Below are 20,843 nucleotides of genomic sequence, written 5' to 3' on the forward strand. Positions count from 1 at the left end.
TCAGGAATGCCTAATAGACAACAAAACTATTAGTAATAATCAGCATGGATTTATGGAGGATAGGTTGTGCCAAACTAACCTTAGTTTCTTTGAGGCGAAAAGTAGGAATTTAGACCAGGTTAGTGCAGTTGATGTGGTCTACTTGAATTTTTCAAAGACTTCTTATACAGTGCCCCAAAAGAGATTGGTGTACAAAATAAAGCAAATTGGACTCGACAAAAATATTTGCACCTGGATTGAAATCTGGCTGAGGGTTAGACTACATAGTTGTCATAAATGGAAACAAAAGAATATTTTGGGGTTCTTTAATTCAGAGAGGTAGTTCTGAGAACTGTATTTTTACCCAAACATGTTGTTGGGACAAAAGACTACATGTGGGCGAGCCCAGTGTGAAAGCACTCGGTCAGACAGAGTAAGGGGGCAGCAGCTCCAGGGAAACCCAAAAGGTTATCCTCAGTGGTGGCACCAAATTAGAGAGAGGCCTTTGATTTTTGGGGGTTTGTATGAACCAATTATAATTTTATCATATTAAATTATGTTTATATTTTTGTCAGGAACATTTTATAAACTGAAATTCTCACATTAAAATTGTAATTATTATTCTTGTGATCCACGTTCCCTCTAGATTTTTTTTCCTCTAAGTGCACCATCAATCATGGCAAGCAATCATTCATTTTACAGGGTAGTCAACCACTATAGCACATCAGCCACTTTTACTATGGTGCTTTAATAAATAGACATTGTGGAGAGTGGAGAGTGGTATTTGAGCTGCATGTTTTGTTTTCATTTGCAATTGACTCGTGTAAGAATACAGCAGATTACCTTCTCTCTACTACGGCTATCTTTTCAAATACTTGTTTAAGAGTGGTAGAATTGGGAGAGCTGCATATTTATTAAAAAGGTGAAATACAGAATGCCAAATAAAATAATAAGGGTCATCCACAACAGTGCAACAGACAGTTCTAACATGAAATTCCACTAAATTGTACACCACTTTCTACTAGGGCAACCTTCAATCGTGTGGTGGCTTATTCATTTTTGGAATGTTTCAATTGCATGAAACACTTTGTTCACTGTTAAATGACATATTTATATACATCTTGAACACTTTTTTTGTATCTTATTGGATTGATAATCCATATCAATAAATAAGGTAAAACACTGACCCCTTGCAAAAGATTTGTCAATTATCTATTGCCAACCCTGGGATTTCAGTAAGAGGGCCACAAATTCCTTAGCTTCAGGGACAATAAAGTGAACATTTTTTTCTTAGAGTGTTACTTAAGCACAGAGTCAGATTTATTTCTTCTGTAAGCAGGGAGAAATTATAGTGATGTTTTCTGGGAAGTTTACAGTTCTTTTTATTTGTTTTTTATATGGATTTTGTCAAATTAACCATTACCCAAGTGAGATGTACTCAACACCATATTTTAAAATTAGACATATATCTCAATGTATATTTCCTGCTTAAGTATATTTTAAAATAGAAAAGAAAACAAGTACATTCATTTCACTTTTTTACTGTCTGAATGCTAGAAAGTGAATGTAAATGGATAAGTATGCTTATCTGTATGTTTAAAGCAGTCAGGTCCTTCTCCCTTTCATTATTGTGTTAACCTATGTAACTGTCGCACAATCCTGATTTTCTACTTCATGAGGCTCCAAGTGCATATACATATAATTTTAAAACAGGCTTCTTCCTCATTTGATAAAAATGTAATATTTTACCTAACATTGATTTTTGCACATTTCACTAACATAGACATTCATCTGAAAAAGAAAGTACAACCTCTTTGAATTATATGGTTTTACATATCAGGACATAATAACAATCATCTGTTCCTTAGCAGGTCTTAAAATTAGGTAAAAACAACCTCAGATGAACAACAACACATGACATATTACACCGTGTTTTGATTTATTTAACAAAAATAAAGCCAAAATGGAGAAGCTATGTGTGAAAAACTAAGTACACCCTTACTGCTTCCACGGGTGGTCCCTGCTAGGCACCGTGGACCTCCAGTTCATCCCTGTGGATCACTGTGGGCCACAATAGGGTCCATGGCTGGGCCCGCGAGTGTTTGGGGGTCCCTGGGTCATCCCCACAGGTTTCTGAGGGCCCTCGGGTGGTTCCCACAGGGGTCTGGTGGCCTCGGGTGGTCCCTGCGGATCCACGGGGCCCCCACAGCTGTGGAGTCCCCGGTTCTTCCCCGCAGGTCTCCCCCGTGGGTTCACAGGTGGTACCCGTGGGTGTGCGGGGGTCCTCAGGTGGTCTCCATAGGTCCCGCAGACCTATGGTACTGCCGTGGGCTAGTCCACACTTTTCTTCCCAAATAATGTCTCACAATGTGTTATATTTTTACGATGAATAAAAAGCACACATTGTGATGTAATATTTGTAGAAACAGTTTCACACCCTTATTGCAGGGTATAGGTATAACATTATATAGAAAAGAGCACGCTCCGTGTTGTATAAAATTCTAACTATTTTATTGTATACAGCAAAAAAACATACGTAAATGCAGAGAGATCCATAATATACATATTTGTTACAAAAATAAGCACAGTTGGTTATATATCATATATGCTCGCCATACTGACGGAGTCATTTTAGGTCAAGTATGTGACATCATCCAAAGGGATGCCGGCTTAGTGACGTCATGATAAAGGGAAATGAAGCACAGCCACTCTGATTGGCTGGCATAATTCCCTATAAATGACATCATTAAAAAGAATAAAGTCTTCACATGGTTTTAACATCCAATCAGATGGCTGTTAAACCAGTTCCCGCCCAAATGTGACATCACAAGCCCTATTTAAGGCCGTGACGCCTCATTTGAGCCCAAGAAGACGACGAGACAACATTGGTTGGGATCTACCATGGGGTTTTATGGATTGACAGATGAAGACAGAAGATAAAGAAGATCAAGAAATAATGACAGATGAAGATAGAAGAATCTGATTAAAGATAGAAGAAAGAAGATTTGGGTACCAGATCCGGATCTTCATGGCATCGGATGCTGTTTGAGGCCTTCACGGTACATGAGCTTCCTGTTTCCCCGGGAGTCAGAGGGCCAGCGCTTCTAACGGTAAGTAATATATTGAATGTTTGTAAATGTATTTTTTTTACATGTTTTGACATTGGATGTGTATTTTTTTGCCACATTGACTGATAATGTATTCATCTATACCACATTAGATCAATTCATTATTAAGACATTATTTTTGGGGTATTTCGTGCTTTGTATTGATGTTGATTTTTGCGATGTCAGTTTATTATGTGTATGTAATTGTTTGGTATTTTGCTGCTTTATTTAAATAAAATGTTGGCGATTGATTTTCGTTTTGAATTAATGATGTGTTGTGTTGGCTAATGCTTTGGTTGTGTTTCATATTTTTTATAAATAATTAATTGCTTTGTAGGTTAATGTGTCACTTAATTGGGTGGGTAGCGGGGCAGGGTGGGTTAACCCCTTAATGACTATAGAGGTTATTAACCGCTAAGGTGATTGAGGGGTTATGGGCCATTAGATTGTATTTATTATGTATGTATGCTTTCTGGCAACGGAGGAAAGGGTCCTGCAGTATCGTGATGAGGACATCCATCATATTGCTGTGGTAAGTAGAACTATATTTATTTACTTTATTTATGCTGGTTAATGTGTTTAATAATGGGCAAATAATCTATTATCCATATCTGGATAATAGTTATTTTTCCCATTACTGTACTGTATGTGTTTTGATTGAAATGTAGGCTATGTTTATTTGTTGGCATACAGGGTTGGTACCTAGGTCTGTGGGGACCTATGGAGATCACCTAAGGACCCCAGGATGCCCACGGGTACCACCTGCGGACCCACGAGGGACACCTGCAGGGAAGGACTGGGGGCCCCACGGACCCACAGGGACCACCCGAGGGCCCCCAGACCGCCTTGGGAATCACCCAAGGGCCTTCAGACACCGGAGACCCCTAGACACTGTGGGCACCCCCCACTGGTGCACTGTGGGGCCTGCAGACACCCGTCGGGCCCACCGGGGACTACCATAAGCCAGGGGTATTAAGCCTGTATGTTAAAAAATAAATAATGGTTTTACATTATGGGGGGGACGGGGGAGGGTGTATTGATGCTTAGTAAATCTACATTTAATTCATAGTGTAGATGTTTAATGTCTGGGGACCCCCTGCTTCCCGGGATACAGGCCCCATTATGGGGTGCCGTATCTCCTATGCAAGGAGATGTCCCGATCATGTGATGCAGGAATCCAATGCATAGGAGATACCGGCACCCCATAAAGGGACCTGTATCTCGGGAAGCAGGGGGTCCTCGGACCTCAAACCAACACGGTTCGGCTCCGGAGACCCCCTGCACATCTACACTAGGAATAAAATATATATTAAAAAACATAATTTTCGGATGAGATTTTCGCTGGAAGAGGCGGTTCTCTCTGAGCAGCTCTCTCTGCAGCAGAAATGAATCTCCAGGTTAGGCCTTTTCAGACGGTCGATCCTATTGTTGGCAGCAACTCGCTCGTTTTGGGAAATTTGCTATGCCAGGAAATGAAGGCTTTCTAATACCGTGATATCAACGCTCCAAAAAACGGCGATTTAAATGTCCTTGCGATATTTTTTTTGAACCTTTACTGCATAGGCTCCTAAGGCTTTAGTCTTTAGTCTTACTCCTAGCTTGGTCAAATAACTAAATAGATATATTAGAATTATGCATTTAAATGCCTCTGTTGGTCTATTTATCAAAGTCCCTAGCTCCAAACTGGGACAAAAGTGGAGCAAAACACAGCACCGGATTTAGCAAAGAAAAACAAAGGGATCTATTTCCTTGATAAATATGGACAGTTGTGCTGGTAGTCTTTAATAAATAGACCTCTCCCTGTATTGCTGAATACACCACAGCTCGAGAAATGATTATGTTGTGTTGTGAGTTAGTTTCACCTCACTGCACAGTTTTCTATAAAGATGCAGTATAGATACAGGATTGTAATTAAAAAGGGTTTTGTGTATATATATATATATATGTATACACACACACACACACACACACACACACACACACACACACACTCTGACACACTCTGACACACACACACACACACACACACACACACACACACACACACACACACACACACACACACACACACACACACACACACACACACACACACACACACACACACACACACACACTCTGGGCTTGCCTGGTAAGGAGCCTATACATTAATTCTATCTATGGGACAAGCACCTGCTTTATAGTTGTATGAGAGTGCCATCTGCCCAGTTTTTGATTATATATATATATATATATATATATATATATATATATATATATATATATATATATATATATATATATATATATATAGCCCAGTATCATAAAACCAAAATTAAATTGACTTCTGCTCCAGAATCACTTATATACAATGTATACAGTATTCACTTTGTACAGTATTGTCATTTATGCAGACACTGATTATCCAAAGAATCAATTTTGATGCATTGTATTTGCTATCTTTTTTCATGTAACCAACTTAAAAAGAGCAATTGGCTGCAAATATATGATTAAAACAAATCAATCTTCTTCTGAATTCCTATACCAGTTTACAAATATATGCTTAGCACAAAATAACACAGATGGCATTTTTTCAATTTCAATCAGGATGTACAGTATATGCTGTATATAGTTATACTTATAGAAGTGAAGAGAAGAGAACATTCCATGATTTTGCATATAATTGTAGTGTTCTATAAGTACACATTTTTCATAAAACACAATTCTACTTCACCCCCACAATCATTTATCTCATCATATATTTATTAAATTACAAATTATTTATTTTTAATGTATCTCCTTGTGGTCCCTCTGCTGGTGATTGTGATGCCAAACCATTACCAACAAGTGAAATAAATAGTGGGTAACTACAGTAGGGAGAACTAATCAGTAGACATTTACTAAGAATGATTTCCAAAAAGGTTATTGACTGTAGTCCAGTGCTAGTGAGGCCTTTAATAAGGTCATACGAAATATGTCTGCAGACTATGATTATGACATGATTACTTTTATTTACCTAGTCACAAAAACAAGTGCATATTGTTTTGGAGGCAGCTTGCAATTTCCAAAATGTTACAACCAAGGTAACAGAGTCAGCAACAGATTGAGAACTATATAGTAATCCTGAGAATCCACATGACAGACCAACTCAGTTTATTATTCTGAGAATAATATAAGTATAATCATAAAAACAGAAAACAATCAATAATGAAATCTCCCCGTCTTTATGTGTGGTTTCACCTGCATTACAAACCAGAAATAATAAAAAAGCGTCCAAAAACTCAACCTTTTATGGCAATGCGATTTATAATCCAAATAGAATCAGAAATGCTATTTTTATGATTGACATATTCCAATAACAAGTTATATTAAAATAGAGTAGTATTTTTGTTTAAATGACAGTTCTTTGCATCCTCACCTACAAATCATTTAAAATAAGTGCTAGAGAAGGGTCTCCGACTTGAATGCATATACAATTTAACTTAACCACTTGTTACAGTATATTATGGTGGCTCCTTACTGAGATTACCCAAATTGTGTTCTTTATTGCTTTATATTTCAAAATATAAAGCAGCTTAGACCATTTAATATACAACTACATGTTTTGACATACAATATTTTATTTCGTTATTGCTTAAATTGGATAAAATGAACATCATCCAAGCAAATAAGCACCTTGCTTATAAATGGTGTTGAATTTTTGCTAAATAGCCTCTCCAAACAATGCACATTACTATGCAGGTGCACAACTGTTTCAACAAGTATGTGGAAGCACAAAATCGAAGCAACAGTCAATAACTATTGTTTGAGCAAAGGAAAATATTACAGAGTACATTTGCACGTAAAACTGTGCCAATTTGCCAATTTGAAGAACTGTACAAATAAACCTTACATAATCCACAGCTGCAATTAGAGATAGATTCTCATGTTATTATCTAGTTTGCTGTAGCAGATGACCTTTTTATACAGACTGTCTATTCTCTGTACACACAGTACACAAATAGATGATTTTTACAGTTCCCAAAGTCATAAAAGTCAATTAACATGTGACTTTGAGCATGGGACTATTCGCTATTTAAATGAGGCTGACCACTCACACTACTTTCAGATAGCACATACGTTTGGTTATCAGTCAGGTAAGGAAGCAATTCACCTTCCTTTTATTACTGACTATAATTAACTAACATAAACATGATGCTTTTATGATAAATAAAAGCCAGTGTAGCCATGAACATTAAAACTGAAAGTATGGAGATGTACTGTTGTGTAACGTAGAAACTAATAATTTCAATTCAAATTTAAAAAAAGTAGTAATTGAGAGAATTCATTAAGAAAATAGTATTTGTCTTTTTTAGGAGTTTAAACATTTTTAACAATTATGTAAAGAATTAAATATTCCTCTGTTTAATAAGATTGTGTTCCTTGCTTTCAAGCTCCATAACTTTTTTTAAGCACTTTTCTTAATGATCTACAATTTAAATGGCATGCTAAGCTGCCAAAGAGTATATATCAAACAGTTGGTAGTTGTGTATATACCACGTTGATGCTATTACTAAAGAAATGTTTCCTGCATCTAAATAACAAAAGTATGGGATAATCTATTTGATGTATGTTGGTTTCATGGTAGTAGTAGTAGTAGTAATAATAATAATAATAATAATAATAATAATAATACCCTATTTCCTCAATTCTAAGACACACCTTTTTTTCGATTTTCACATGTCTGAAATCGGAGTGCGTCTTAGAATCGATGTATTATTTTTTTTTAACATGTTTTAGGAGAGGTTCCATGTCAGCGAAGGACGAAGTGTGCGGCGGTGGTTGGAGAGGTCCCACGTCTGCAGATCGTTTAAGATGGACAGCGGGCGGAGTGCGGTGATGCAAGCAGGACTGGTCCCAAGTCTGCAGGTGAATGAAGATAAGAAGACAGCGGGTGTGCAGTGGGGTGCGGCAGCAGGAGATCATAATAGCAGGAGAGCTGAGCAGGAGCAGAGCGGCGTGGGGGAACGGCTTTGGAGGTGCACACTGTAACACCGGAAGTTGACCGGTGTCTGACTTCCGGTTACAGTGTGCACCTCCCAAGCTGTTCCCCTATGCTGGTCTGATCCTGCTCAGCTCTTCTGCTATTATGATCTCCTGCCGCCGCACCCCACCGCATGCCTGGTGTCTTCTTATCTTCATTCACCTGCAGACTTTGGACCTGTCCTGCTGCCGCACACCCACCCGCTGCCATCTTCAACCATCTGCAGACGTGGGACCTCTCCTGCCTCCGCCGCCGCCCGCTTCATCCTCCGCTGACATGGGACCTCTCCTGAAACATTGTAATTGAAAAAGTAATTTTCCTCGAGTGTAATGGCCAAATCGATGGTGCGTCTTACAATCGAAGGCGTCTTACAATCGAGGAAATACGGTAATAATAATATTATTATTATTATTATTAATAAGAAGCAGAATGAATTTCCCTCTTTGAAAAAGGGAATGTAGACATTTATGACAATGTCCTCTGCTATGAGGCAAATATAGACTCATTACCCACTCACCCCTTAAACACGTCAATGTTGAAAGGGTTTGCAGAAGTGGTTGGCATTGGCATTTGGATCATTGGTTTAGTTTAATATCATTAAAAATTGTTAAAAATGGTATACAGCCCATTTGGGTTTGCCAACTAACACAACCTACTCTTACACTGGCGACACACTTTATTCGAGCTTGGCTAGTCCCACGAATTCGGGTATACCCGAGTGTATTGAGGTTTGTGACTGTTTTCTGCCCGAGTGCATTGAGTTATTTTCCAAGCAGGGATTAAAGCATTGTATTCCCGCTGGCTGCAATACTGCACAGTATATATATATATATACTGCATTACAATTCATGAATTTATGCCATCTGGTAGACACGCGAAGCATTGCAGCCTATTAAATCCTAATCATTATCATTTAACAGATCAGCCACCCATCAGCCAGGCATGAACCCAGGCTGGGAAGGCAAATGCAACGGGGCTTGTCAGAGGTGAGGAGCGGCGCATTCCAGGTATCTGCCAGGTACATACCGGGTATTTGCTCGAATAAAGTGTGTCGGTGCAGTATGTTGGCTGATGGAACCTACTGTATGATCTCAGCAAGGAGCACCAAGAACTTACTCAGATACGGGGGCTTGTAAGGCGCTCTGGTGCCAGATAGCAGTCCGTCCAGCTCCTTCCTCTCTTGCGTGCTTCCTCCTCCTCCTCCGCTTCCATTCACAACTCCTGCCAGCCCTTGCAATGCCTTCTCCTTGCCGAAGGTGGAAAATGATCTCTCCCCTCCGGGCTGCACCTCTGGCGCTTCAAACACCTCTGTGTCCGGTACCGAATCCATACCGGGCACATGAAGGTTGCTGCGGTAATCAGCCGCCTGTCGGCCATCAGCGGAGGGTACAAAGGAAGGCATCCAGCAGCGGTCCGAATGGCCCAGGGCTTTGCACTCTTCCGTGCAGTTGGAAAAGAGATCGTTGCCTGCAGAGAGGAGAAGATGCATTCAAGAGAGGGCAAGAGCAGCTGCGGTCCCGGCCCGGGTCACTACACGCAATGCTGGGTCTGGGCATGGGGAGTGCAAGTGCAGAGTACAGTATGTAGGTGTCATTATTTACAATGATTCGTTATACTCACATGCGTGTTGCATCAGGATTAATTGTAAATTAATAAAGATAAAAGGGACTCCCATTATTTACATAGAGCTTTGTATAATCACAAGTGAATAAATCAGACACCTTTCATCGTTTAATTAGATATATAGTATGGTGGATATCTTTCCTTAGCATAATGGACATCTACATTTAAATAGACTGGACAGAAGAAATATAGATATGATACATGTAAGATTACTAGAGGTCTATTTTATGGGATAACACGGTACACACCTCTATCTACTTTTAAATATAAATCAGTTTGCCAAACAGTCTCATGTAGACTAATGTTCAGCCCCTAAACAGCAACTTTACCAAAGCAATGATAATGATCATTTTATTACTACAATACGCTGATTTACATTGATGAATCAATTGCATAAAAATTGCTTTAAATTAACCTAAAAATTCTAAGCACAGGTGATCATCTTTTTACAACAGGGGATTTTGTACTTTGTTTGTTATCTTTACTACAAATTATATAATGATAATGCTATGTAAAATAATCATTAACTATAGAATTATGGGTGGGTGTAGCTACATTTTTTGATGGTTTCTATTAAAAAAGTACTAGAGTGTCTAAGCCCAGATTTTCAGTTAAATGGTTCATATGGTGATGTGGGGTTTAGCACTATATATTTAGTAAATCTGGCTCTTTGTGTGTGGAACAGAGTAATTTGCAGAATATATCTAGCAACTTTGTGATTTGGTACACCACTGGAATATCTCACTTGGCCATAGACGTTGAAAGGAATGTTCTACCACAGAAATGCCCTTCAATGTCCTTCCAATGTATATATTTTTTTAATTGGGCATGGATAATATGCTATTATCTAAAACGGATATGGTAAAGTGTAACCGGTCACACTGCCTGAAGAAAGATTCGCATCATACATGTTTTTATACTTGTATGGTTATTCTCAATCATACTTAGCATATGCCTCACTAATTGTCAGTATCTAGTAGTGGTATGACTTGCAACCCACAGGCATTGAGTCTGATTTCATACCACATTATGTCTGTGCCATAAAGGAACAGATATCTCCTTTCACTTGGTGGCATTAGTTTAAATAGAATACAACTAAAGTAAAATCAATAATATCAATACGGTTGACATTTTATTGACAGCAGGTTTTGTTTATGTTTCATACAGCACAAGATAAAACCTGTTGATCTATATATGATATTTGTATTACCTTGTCTATTTTCCTTTGACTCATAACTGTTCATCTTTCTGCATAAAAGCACCGGGGTTCAATAGGACACATGGCATTGTAATTATATAAAACAAAACTAAAAACAAAAGCAATGCATACAAACCTAAACCACTGTTGTAAACTGATATATATAGCAAGGAAATTTATAAAATGTACACTGTTTAGTACTCCACTGTAGTATATTTAATGTTTATTGTGATTAGACAAAATCTTGTTGCAAATGACAGTGATGAGTTGAATTCAGGTAGCTCAAGTAAGATGAGATGCTGATCCTGATACTATTGACAAACGCCTTAGCTCTCTTTCTGCAAATACCGTACTTGTCCTTACCAACTACACTCAATTTTTTTCCATGTCCTTTAAAGCTATTAAGATTTCAAATGACACATCACACCTCAATTGACTGTTTATGGCTTGGCACTTTAACTGAAAATGTCCTGATACATTTCTATCAGATTACATACACTGAATTGTATGTATAATTATTTCCAGATTGCACATTTTTTGTGTAAACATTAATAGCAAAATAAAAATGTTTTCAATGTTATTTATAGTAATGTATAAACAGCATCAGATTTACTAAGGATACCCGATCATTTTAGGAACTATGAAAAACAGCACCATATCAAATCTAATTGATTTCCCCCCTATATAGCCTCAATCTTGCTGCCAGGAGACTTTGATAAGTGACCCTAGACCAGTGATTCACAACCTTTTTTGTTTAGAGGAACCCTTTTAAGTATTTCGTAAAATCTTGGGGAACCCCTATTTGGATAACACATGTTCGACAGGGGTAAATCACAAAATAGATGTGTAAAGCAGTAGGGGTAATAAATAATAATTTTGAATAAACCATGTGTATATATTTTGTAATGATTTTGGTTTAAACATCACCCACCCTCCCTTGCATCTCACATCACACCCCCTGCATCTCACAACACTCCCCCCCGCCTCTCACATCAAAACCCTGCCTCTCACATCACACCCCTCCCTGCATCTCACATCACCCCACCTGCATCTCACATCACAACCCCCCTGTATCTAACATCACACCCCCTCACATCACACACCCCCTGCATCTCACATAACCTCCCCCTTACATCAACCCCCTTGCCTCTCACATCACACCCCCCTCACATCCCCCCATGGATCTATGATCTCTCTCTCCTCCTCCTCCTCCCCTCTCCCTCCCCCCTCTCCCTCCTTCTCTCTCCTCTTTCCCTCCTTCACTCTCCCTCCTTCTCTCTCTCTCCTCCCTTCTCTCCTCTCTCTCTCCCTTCTTCTGACTCCTTGTCTCTCCCTCATCTCTCTCCTCTCTCGCTCCCTCCTTCTCTCTCCTCTCTCTCTCATTCATTGTCACACTCTCTCACACTCATTCTATCTCCTCTCTCTCCCTCCTTCTCTCTCTCCTTCTCCGTCTCCTTTTCTCTCCTCTCCCTCTTTCTCTCTCCTCCTCTCTCTCTCTCACACGCTCACTCTCTCTCTCACACTCTCTCCTTCTCCCTCCTTCTCTCTCCTCTCTCCCTCCTTCTCTCTCCTCTCTCCCTCCTTCTCTCTGCTGTCCCTATCCTTCTCTCTCCTCTTTCTCTCCCTCCCCTCTCTCTCACACACTCTCACACACACACACACACTCTCTCTCAAACAATCTCTCTCACACACTCTCACACACTCACTCATTCACACACGCAAGCAATGTTTGCAGAAGCAGCAGCAGCCTCACCTCCTCCCCCACCCCAACCCCTCTTCCCATAGCTCACAAGGAAAGTTTGCAGCAGCTGACGGTTCACCCTCTCTTCTCCCCCTACTCCAGTAGCTCAAAAGCCACGTTCCCCCTCTCCCATCCCATATACCTACCTCAGGCAGTAGGTGCTCTATAGCAGCAGGCACAGGAAGTGCCCAGACTGCTAGAGCGTGCTCCTAGGAGGGAGGTGGAGGGAGGAGGGGAGCCAGGGGCTGCAGTGAGTGCGGGCGGAGCCCCAGGATTCCGCGGAGCCCTGGTTGAGAATCACTGCTCTAGACATTCTCCACTTCAAAGGGCAGACATCTACAGTTTTGTAACTGATGTACAGTACACACTGTGGGTGGGTATATATATATATATATATATATATATATATATATATATATATATATATATATATATATATATATATATCAAGTCAGCAACAGGGCACACACAAAACAAAATAAAAAATAAGGGTAAAGGAAGGGTGCATACTGTCTAAAAATATACAGAAAAAGGTCCCAGTGGGGAACCAGATGTTGAGTCAATAAATTTCACTTTTTTTGCATATAGGTGTGCCTGTTTCTCTCTCTCGTAATAAAAAGATCACTTGTGAGCACATTCACGTGTCTTAGGCAGGTCAACGACCCTGCTTTTCACCATTATCCCCAGCATTCCGTGCTTCCACTTCAGCAAGGAATTCTGGAAAATTACATGCAAATGAGCACAGAATGTGTCACCTTTTGTCTGAAAAACCATTATTACATGGATCCCATATAAGCTAATGCTCGCTGTTAACACAGCTTTAAAGCACAGCATGGGAATCAGATGCAAAGCCAGAGAAACCATTCACAGACATGTATCAACCTTAATGGCATAATCAGTGTGAAGTTGATTGTTCTGCTGGCTTTGTATTTTCAGGACTGTAGGTCCACATTTTAAGTTATGGTAGGTGAAAAAATAAACAAGAAACCTCCACCGTATTGCATATAGCAAATAAAAAGATCACTTGTGAGCACATTCACATATCCTAGTCAGGTCTGCAACCCTGCCTTTCACCATTATCCCCAGCATACAGTGCTTACTGCAGCAAGGGATTCTGGGAAATTACATGCAAATGAGTACACAATGTGTCACCTATGCATGTCATTTCCCAGAATCCCTTGCTGCTGTATGCTTGGGATAATGGTGAAAGGCAGGGTTGCATACCTGCCTACAACATGTGAATGTGCTCACAAGTGATCTTTTTATTTTCTATAAGCAATACGGTGGAGGTTTCTTGTTGCCTTTTCACCCACCATAACTTAAAACACACACACACACACACACATATATATATATATATATATATATATATATATATATATATATATATATATATATATATATATATATATATATATATATATATTACAGACTGTGTACTTGATGCATGACAAACATTATAGAAGCCACAATGCAAGGAAATATAACACAATGAGTAAGGAGCATCAATACACTAATCCCCAACAATGTATACTGTATGTGTGCCTACATGAAATGTTCAAGCTCTTTATGAAGTGTAAAACAAATTTAGAAGAGTCTCTCTGACTGAGTAGCTTTATCTTTAACATGTATTATACCGAATACATTATATCTGTTTAGCATTCAACAAGAGCAATGTGTTTTCATTAGATTAATATTGTTAACTGTCCTGTGTCATCTCAATGCCATAAATGCACTTTGTAAAAGTAAAAAGGAGCCCAGCAGAATTATCAACATGTGATAAAGGGCACCAAAGAGTAGGGCTTTTATTACAGATTAATCTCACTTTGTAATGACTTTTATTTTAAATTAACCAATGTACCACATAGTAACTTTGCCTTGAATTCTAACCTTCCATTGATAATAAGTATGCAGAAGTCTGGAAATAAATTACTGATCAGTGAGCTGTTGAAGAATGCAGACGTGAACTGCAGCTGGGATTAAAGAATCAGAGATGGGAAGTATGCAAGAACCATAAAGAGTTTCATACAGAAACCGACAAGTTCAATCTTTTATATTCCCTCGTGAAAATACAAATAATGAGAAGGGAAGGTATTAAATAATTGGAATGAGTTTTTTTTTAAAAACCTTTCTTTTGCCACATGATTGATTATGCTATGAATTTCAAAGGTTTGTTAACATTAAACGTGTCCCTACACGAAACAAATCAAGATTCATTATTGGGAAAAGGTATCAGAAAAATGTTGAGTTATATATTTTATCTAAGGTGAAGATCAAAAACTGTAGAACCCGTTTAAAAACAGCAAACAAACTGTTCCATTATTATGGCCAACTGGCACTGTTTTAATGGATGTAAAAAATGCTAGGGAAGAAGAGGTCTTTAAAATAAATTGCAGATTTTAAATCAACTACTGATGAATAGCTCAGTATGCAAGTCCTGACATCTATTCATGTGACATTGTTCCCTCTCCCTGGGAGAAGGGCAAAGGGTCTAATTATGCATGTAAGAGGAGGGTGGGAAAAGTAGGTTGGATTGAGGCAGAATGTAAGGTGCATTTTACATACATTGAGTCGTTAAACCCAAGAAGATGAGTTGTGGATTCGTACTATGGAGACTATTTAAATTCCCTGATTAATGTCAGAAAATGCAATTAAAATGTTAGCTTTTCTGTTGGAAAATTAATACAAATCACATTTTATTAACAATGCCTCACTGCACTCTCTGGATCTCTGTAGGAAGAAGCTAAAAGGGAAACTGTGTATGAGTATGGTGGGTGTGTGAGTCTCTGTGAGTATGACATCAATATTATTTCACAAGTGATGTGAGAAAATGTGTTTTGAATTTGATTAACGGATCGTACAGTTTAGACTCCTGGTAAGAAAAATCCAACTGATATGTTTTTACTTTATTATTATCCCCACATTGTGAATATTTAAATAAATACTACAAAATACATTCCCAGAACACAAAACATCCTGCAGTTAGGATATTGATGTAATACAAAGCAAACTTGGTACTTACTACTTACATAACTTTATTCACCACACAGTTTGAGACCATGCATCTGTTAGCTTGTATGATGACATTTTATTGAGCACACTTGGCAGATCATCAACAATTAAAAAATGTGTTATGAGGCAATCGCCTTTACTTTGTTCTTATTTCATTGCACCCTTATGTGGAATCATTAGTTAGACAAACACCAATATGCAACAAGTATAGAAGTAAAATGAAATAACCATGGACATGTATAGGGTAACCATTGTGTTTTCTTTAACATTAATTTCCCAAATTATTATTTTGAGAATGTTTTCCTGTTTGCTGATGTGGAAGCTATCAGTAACAATAAGAAAACTTTGCCATCAGTGACTAAGGAAAAATGACGTTTGGTTTGCACGGTACCATTGATATATTTTAATATAATCATAGAATGCTACTGCACACATGAAGACTATCTTCTACAGATTGGTTAATCAGATTGGTTAATTGGTTTATATATATATATATATATATATATATATATATATATGTATGTATGTATGTATGTATGTATGTATGTATGTATGTATGTATGTATGTATATATATATATATATATATATATATATATATATATATATATATATATATATATCTTGTTAGCATATTCACATGTCTTAGACAGGTCTGAAACCCTGCCTTTCACCATTATCACCTAGTTTCTTGTTGCCTTTTCCACCTACCATAACTTAAAATGTGATGATGATATATATATATATATATATATATATATATATATATATATATATATATATATATACCATTAATTACCATTGTAATTTGGTTTTACCACAAAGAGCTTCATGCAGCACAAATTATTTATATATATATATATATATATATATATATATATATATATATATATATATATATATATATATATGCATTTGTGCGGCATGAAGCTCTTTGTGGTAAAACCAAATTACAATGGTTGAGAACAGCATACAAGTATATATGTCCACATAGTTCTAAGTCAATTGTATTGCTATTTTAATATTTACACACTGTTTTATTCACAGAAGACATTGTTACTAAATCCAGAAAGACACCTACAGGCCAGTCCTAGTGTTTCTAAATCCTAGATGCCATGAATACTCTGGATCTCAAAAGCATGTCTGATTTAAAATCACCCACCATGATGTTCAATAACCCACTGCAACATTGAATACATTAAACTATAGATCTAAACCAGTGGCCAGAAAAATTGAGAGATTACAGGTAGAGTTAAGTTATAAATGAATGTCCACTTTCTAAATCGAGCGTAAAATTGCCAAGAAGAGCAAATTATCTGAGATCAATGATAAAGTACATGATTTTTATACAGATGTACATCTGAAGTGCAAACACATATCATTGCCTTCTAGAAAATCCAGGAGTGAAATATCTCACAATATAATTCCCTTAAGCAGGTGGTAAAAACAGTAAGATGTTAGTGAAATCGACAACCCCCTATGAATAAGGACTAGTAGTTTTTAAAAAAATGTCCATCCCTAATTCTTGACTGGTAGAACATGTCAAACACGTTTTGTTTCTTAGAAGGGTCCGACAAAATGCTTAATAAAATTAATATGTGGTCATTGAAACAAACCAGAATCTGTGACACCTTTTCCTTAGCAAATGTGGAGAAAATGTGCATTTTATTGCTTCATGGATTTTCAACAAATTGTCATAATCATTATTTACCCACAATCCATCAAGAAATCCAGCAGCATATGGAACGACTCTCTAGTAACCAAAAGGTTACCACTATCTAATGTAAACAAAACCTCCAAAACAGCACTTAAACATATTAACTTTGCTAACCAAATGATGTTTACAAAGAAAAACACCCAGATCTCCATTTATGTCAAACATATGTTGTCTTATTTTGACAAAGTGTACTTTTTGGTAATGGATTTTGAAAAACAACACATGGTTGTGTGACTGATGTTTTAAAATGCAGGCATTGAGAATACTGTAACTAAGGTCCATTATTAAAGAAACACAGGATCATTAATCAAAGTTCCATTGGAGCATAAAAAATACCAACATTTATGAAATGTAAAAATAAATAACTCAAATCAATGGGGGGGGGGGGGGGTTTGTCTGTTGATATTTATAGTTTTTTTTTATCACATTGAGCAAGCTTTAAAGGTCCATCCCACAAAGGGGTGAAAACTTGTACCTGTAATTGGCTTCCTTAGAAAAGGGCAAACACCTTTATAGTAACTGTTTTACTTATTTGTATTTTGTGAAAAATTGAAGTTTTGCTTTTTTTGGTAACACTAGATTCAAGTAGGTCAGCAACATAATTTTATCTGTTTGGCTAAAAAAGCAAAAATACATTTAACTGTACAGTAGCTATTGGCACTTACAGTTTATCACCTAATTAGACAAAGATTTAGAAAAAATGCACATGTTTACCATAGAGAAGTTAAATTTGCAAAAAATATGTAAATATAGTTACACATTTTTTTAAATATTTTTAAGATGACAGTCACCTCCATGTAACCTATTAAACATGACTTTCTCTTTAGTTGATAACCTCTATATTTAACAGAAAAACCTTATCCTTACCTTTCTGGTGGTTGTGTTAACATTGTCTACACCGATTATATATATATATATATATATAACGGATATTTACCAGACGTTGATCCGGGAAACAGAGACAGCACACAGCAAGGTTGGTATAAAAAACTATATTCACATAAATAGTACAAGGCACTGCATCCAACGTTTCGGCCAACGGAACGTGACCTTCCTCAGGGATGTGCCTATAGTTTTTTGTACCAACCTTGATGTGTGCTGTCTTTATTTCCTGGATCAACGTCTGGTAAATATCCATTTTGTATGTTCATATAGGATAGTTAACAATGTGCCAACTGTCTCTCTATTTTATATATATATATGAATGAGATTATTGACTGTTTTGTGTGTGGTTAGTTTTCTACATAGATGCTCAAAGAGTTTCTCCTCTTGCATCTGTTGGCAAAACAATATCATTTGTACGAATCCCTATTTAAGAATAACAGTCTGGGAATTTGCCTACTATTGCAGCTGGGCATCATATTAACATAGATATAATGTTAGTTTCTTTACTGCATGGGCATATATTATTTGCATGTTGTCTAACAAAAACAGCAGATGTTAATTAAGTATTCTGTGCTTTATAATTACAAACCATTATACTGATATACTAACCTTAAAACCTCATGCAAATAGGGGCATTTAAATTAAAAACTGTGAAAATAACAAGATGCTGCTACTGTCTGCTGGTAACCTCAAACGCTTACATTAGATCAATCGTTTTATAATAAAATAGGTTGAGACAGACTCCTTTAAGACAAGACAATAATAAATCAGAGCCCCACATATAGGGGAAAATAAAGGGATCTCTGTGCTCGAATGTAAACTTCTGGCAAGTCCTAGTTAGTGTGCAGGTTCCCAGACACTAAATAGACGCTCTGTTCACTTTAGCATGAAGTCCCACAAGGAGCAACGACCTCCAGGGATTCTTGGCTCTTCTGAACTCTCATTAGGTCTGCATATTAATGACTTGTAGAAATAGAAAGGGACCCTTGAGTATAGACTTTTCTATTCAAAGGGTTTCCCATAGCTGGAGCACACAATGCAGCAAAATGTAGGCAAGCCAGAGGCCAAGACAGAAGCCTCTCATATCTTGAGCAACGTCTGCTTCTGCAAATTCTGCCTATTGCCTGGCAATGGCTAGGATAATAATGTTTATATCATTGCACTCACTGGAAATGGATGAAGAGCATGGAGACATCTGGAGAATTAATTTCTATAGTTACTGGCCTCCATTATGAAATGTATTCAAGAGCCTGCGACAAACCGCATTAAGCACTAATCCTGGACTACATTCAAGTTTAAAGAACTGTTGAATTGTTGTTTAAGACAAGTTCACTAATTATTCTGTGCCCTGTTGGTTGTTTTTGACTGACTTTAGATATGCCTTCTGATAAGTAGAAATATATGCATGTATATACTGTTATATATACACTATAGTATGTATACTGTGTATGTATGTGTGTGTATATATATATATATATATATATATATATATATATATATATATATATATATATATATATATATATATATATATATATATATATATATATTTATATATATATTATTTTTTAATTGTTCATTGATTGTTACTGAATAATAAATCTAGTCATAAAGTTATTATATTTATGATAAATTAAATTTGGAAAAGCAGGAAGAACATCAATAAACTACCCATTAAATGTTATGCAATATTTACATTTAATAACTTGCACGTTGAATTGTTTATGCCGTTTTAAAAACTTAAATATTTGTGTCAACTAGATGAATATATTTATGATGACTACACATACATACATACATACATACATACATGCATGCACACATACTGCTAATTTGCAGATTCACAATGTTTTTCATATTTTCACATTTCTATTTTTCATGACAAACATGATTCTAATCATTAGATACTTTTCTATATTAAACTTTTTAATTTTGCTTAAGAGGTTCTCAATTTTTAGAAGATCAACTTTTAGAATCCACAAACAAAGAAGAACTATATTTTGAAGGTAAGAAAGTGTTAAAAGATTCAATTTTCAGATTCTGTTTTCATCAGACTTACCAGAGGACTGACCTCGATTAGTGGCGTCATGATCACTGTCTCCTTGCTCACTGTCTCCGTGACCACTGTCCTTAGAGCTTACTATGTCTGCTTCCTGGAATGCAGAACTGGAAACAGAAAGATCAGAATATTGAGATACACATAAGGAGGGAAGACTTATAAAATATTCTTCTGCCATCATATGGACACACAAGGTGCTGCACTAGAAAATAAAATCTCTATACATTAATGCTACTGATTGTTCTTTTTTAATTTTTATATGTAGCCAGAATTAAACTAACAATCTCAATAATTTGGAGGGTACATTGAGCCCATCAACATAGCTCACTTAAAATGATATATCTGAGTTACATTATTGGTATTATTATTTTTAATACTAATGCTGGTGTTGTTTTTGTCATTATCTTGAATGTAGCTTATTTGATTATCATTATATATGAACGGTATATACCAAAAAGGTTATACAGAACAGCACATAAATGTTTCTTCCACAATATTTTTGCCAAGTTTTACAATGATTA

General features: G+C 36.9%; 1 protein-coding gene across 3 annotated transcripts in view; it reads right to left on the reverse strand.

The window, feature by feature from the left end:
- Nucleotides 1-20,843, reverse strand: part of PCDH10 (protocadherin 10) — a 172,254-nt gene that overhangs the window by 146,708 nt on the left and 4,703 nt on the right. Inside the window, exons 3-4 of one of the 3 annotated variants that reach the window (XM_075615303.1) lie at nt 20,335-20,429; nt 9,205-9,555 (exon numbers count right to left, since the gene is read on the reverse strand). In XM_075615303.1, the coding sequence (XP_075471418.1) occupies nt 9,205-9,555; nt 20,335-20,429 (446 nt within the window). Of the gene's footprint in view, nt 1-9,204; nt 9,556-20,322; nt 20,430-20,843 lie in introns of all 3 variants that reach the window. The other 2 variants (XM_075615294.1, XM_075615313.1) reach the window with 2 other exon arrangements.

This window comes from Ascaphus truei, chromosome 1, assembly GCF_040206685.1.
Source record: "Ascaphus truei isolate aAscTru1 chromosome 1, aAscTru1.hap1, whole genome shotgun sequence".
Classification (NCBI taxonomy): Eukaryota; Metazoa; Chordata; class Amphibia; order Anura; family Ascaphidae; genus Ascaphus; species Ascaphus truei.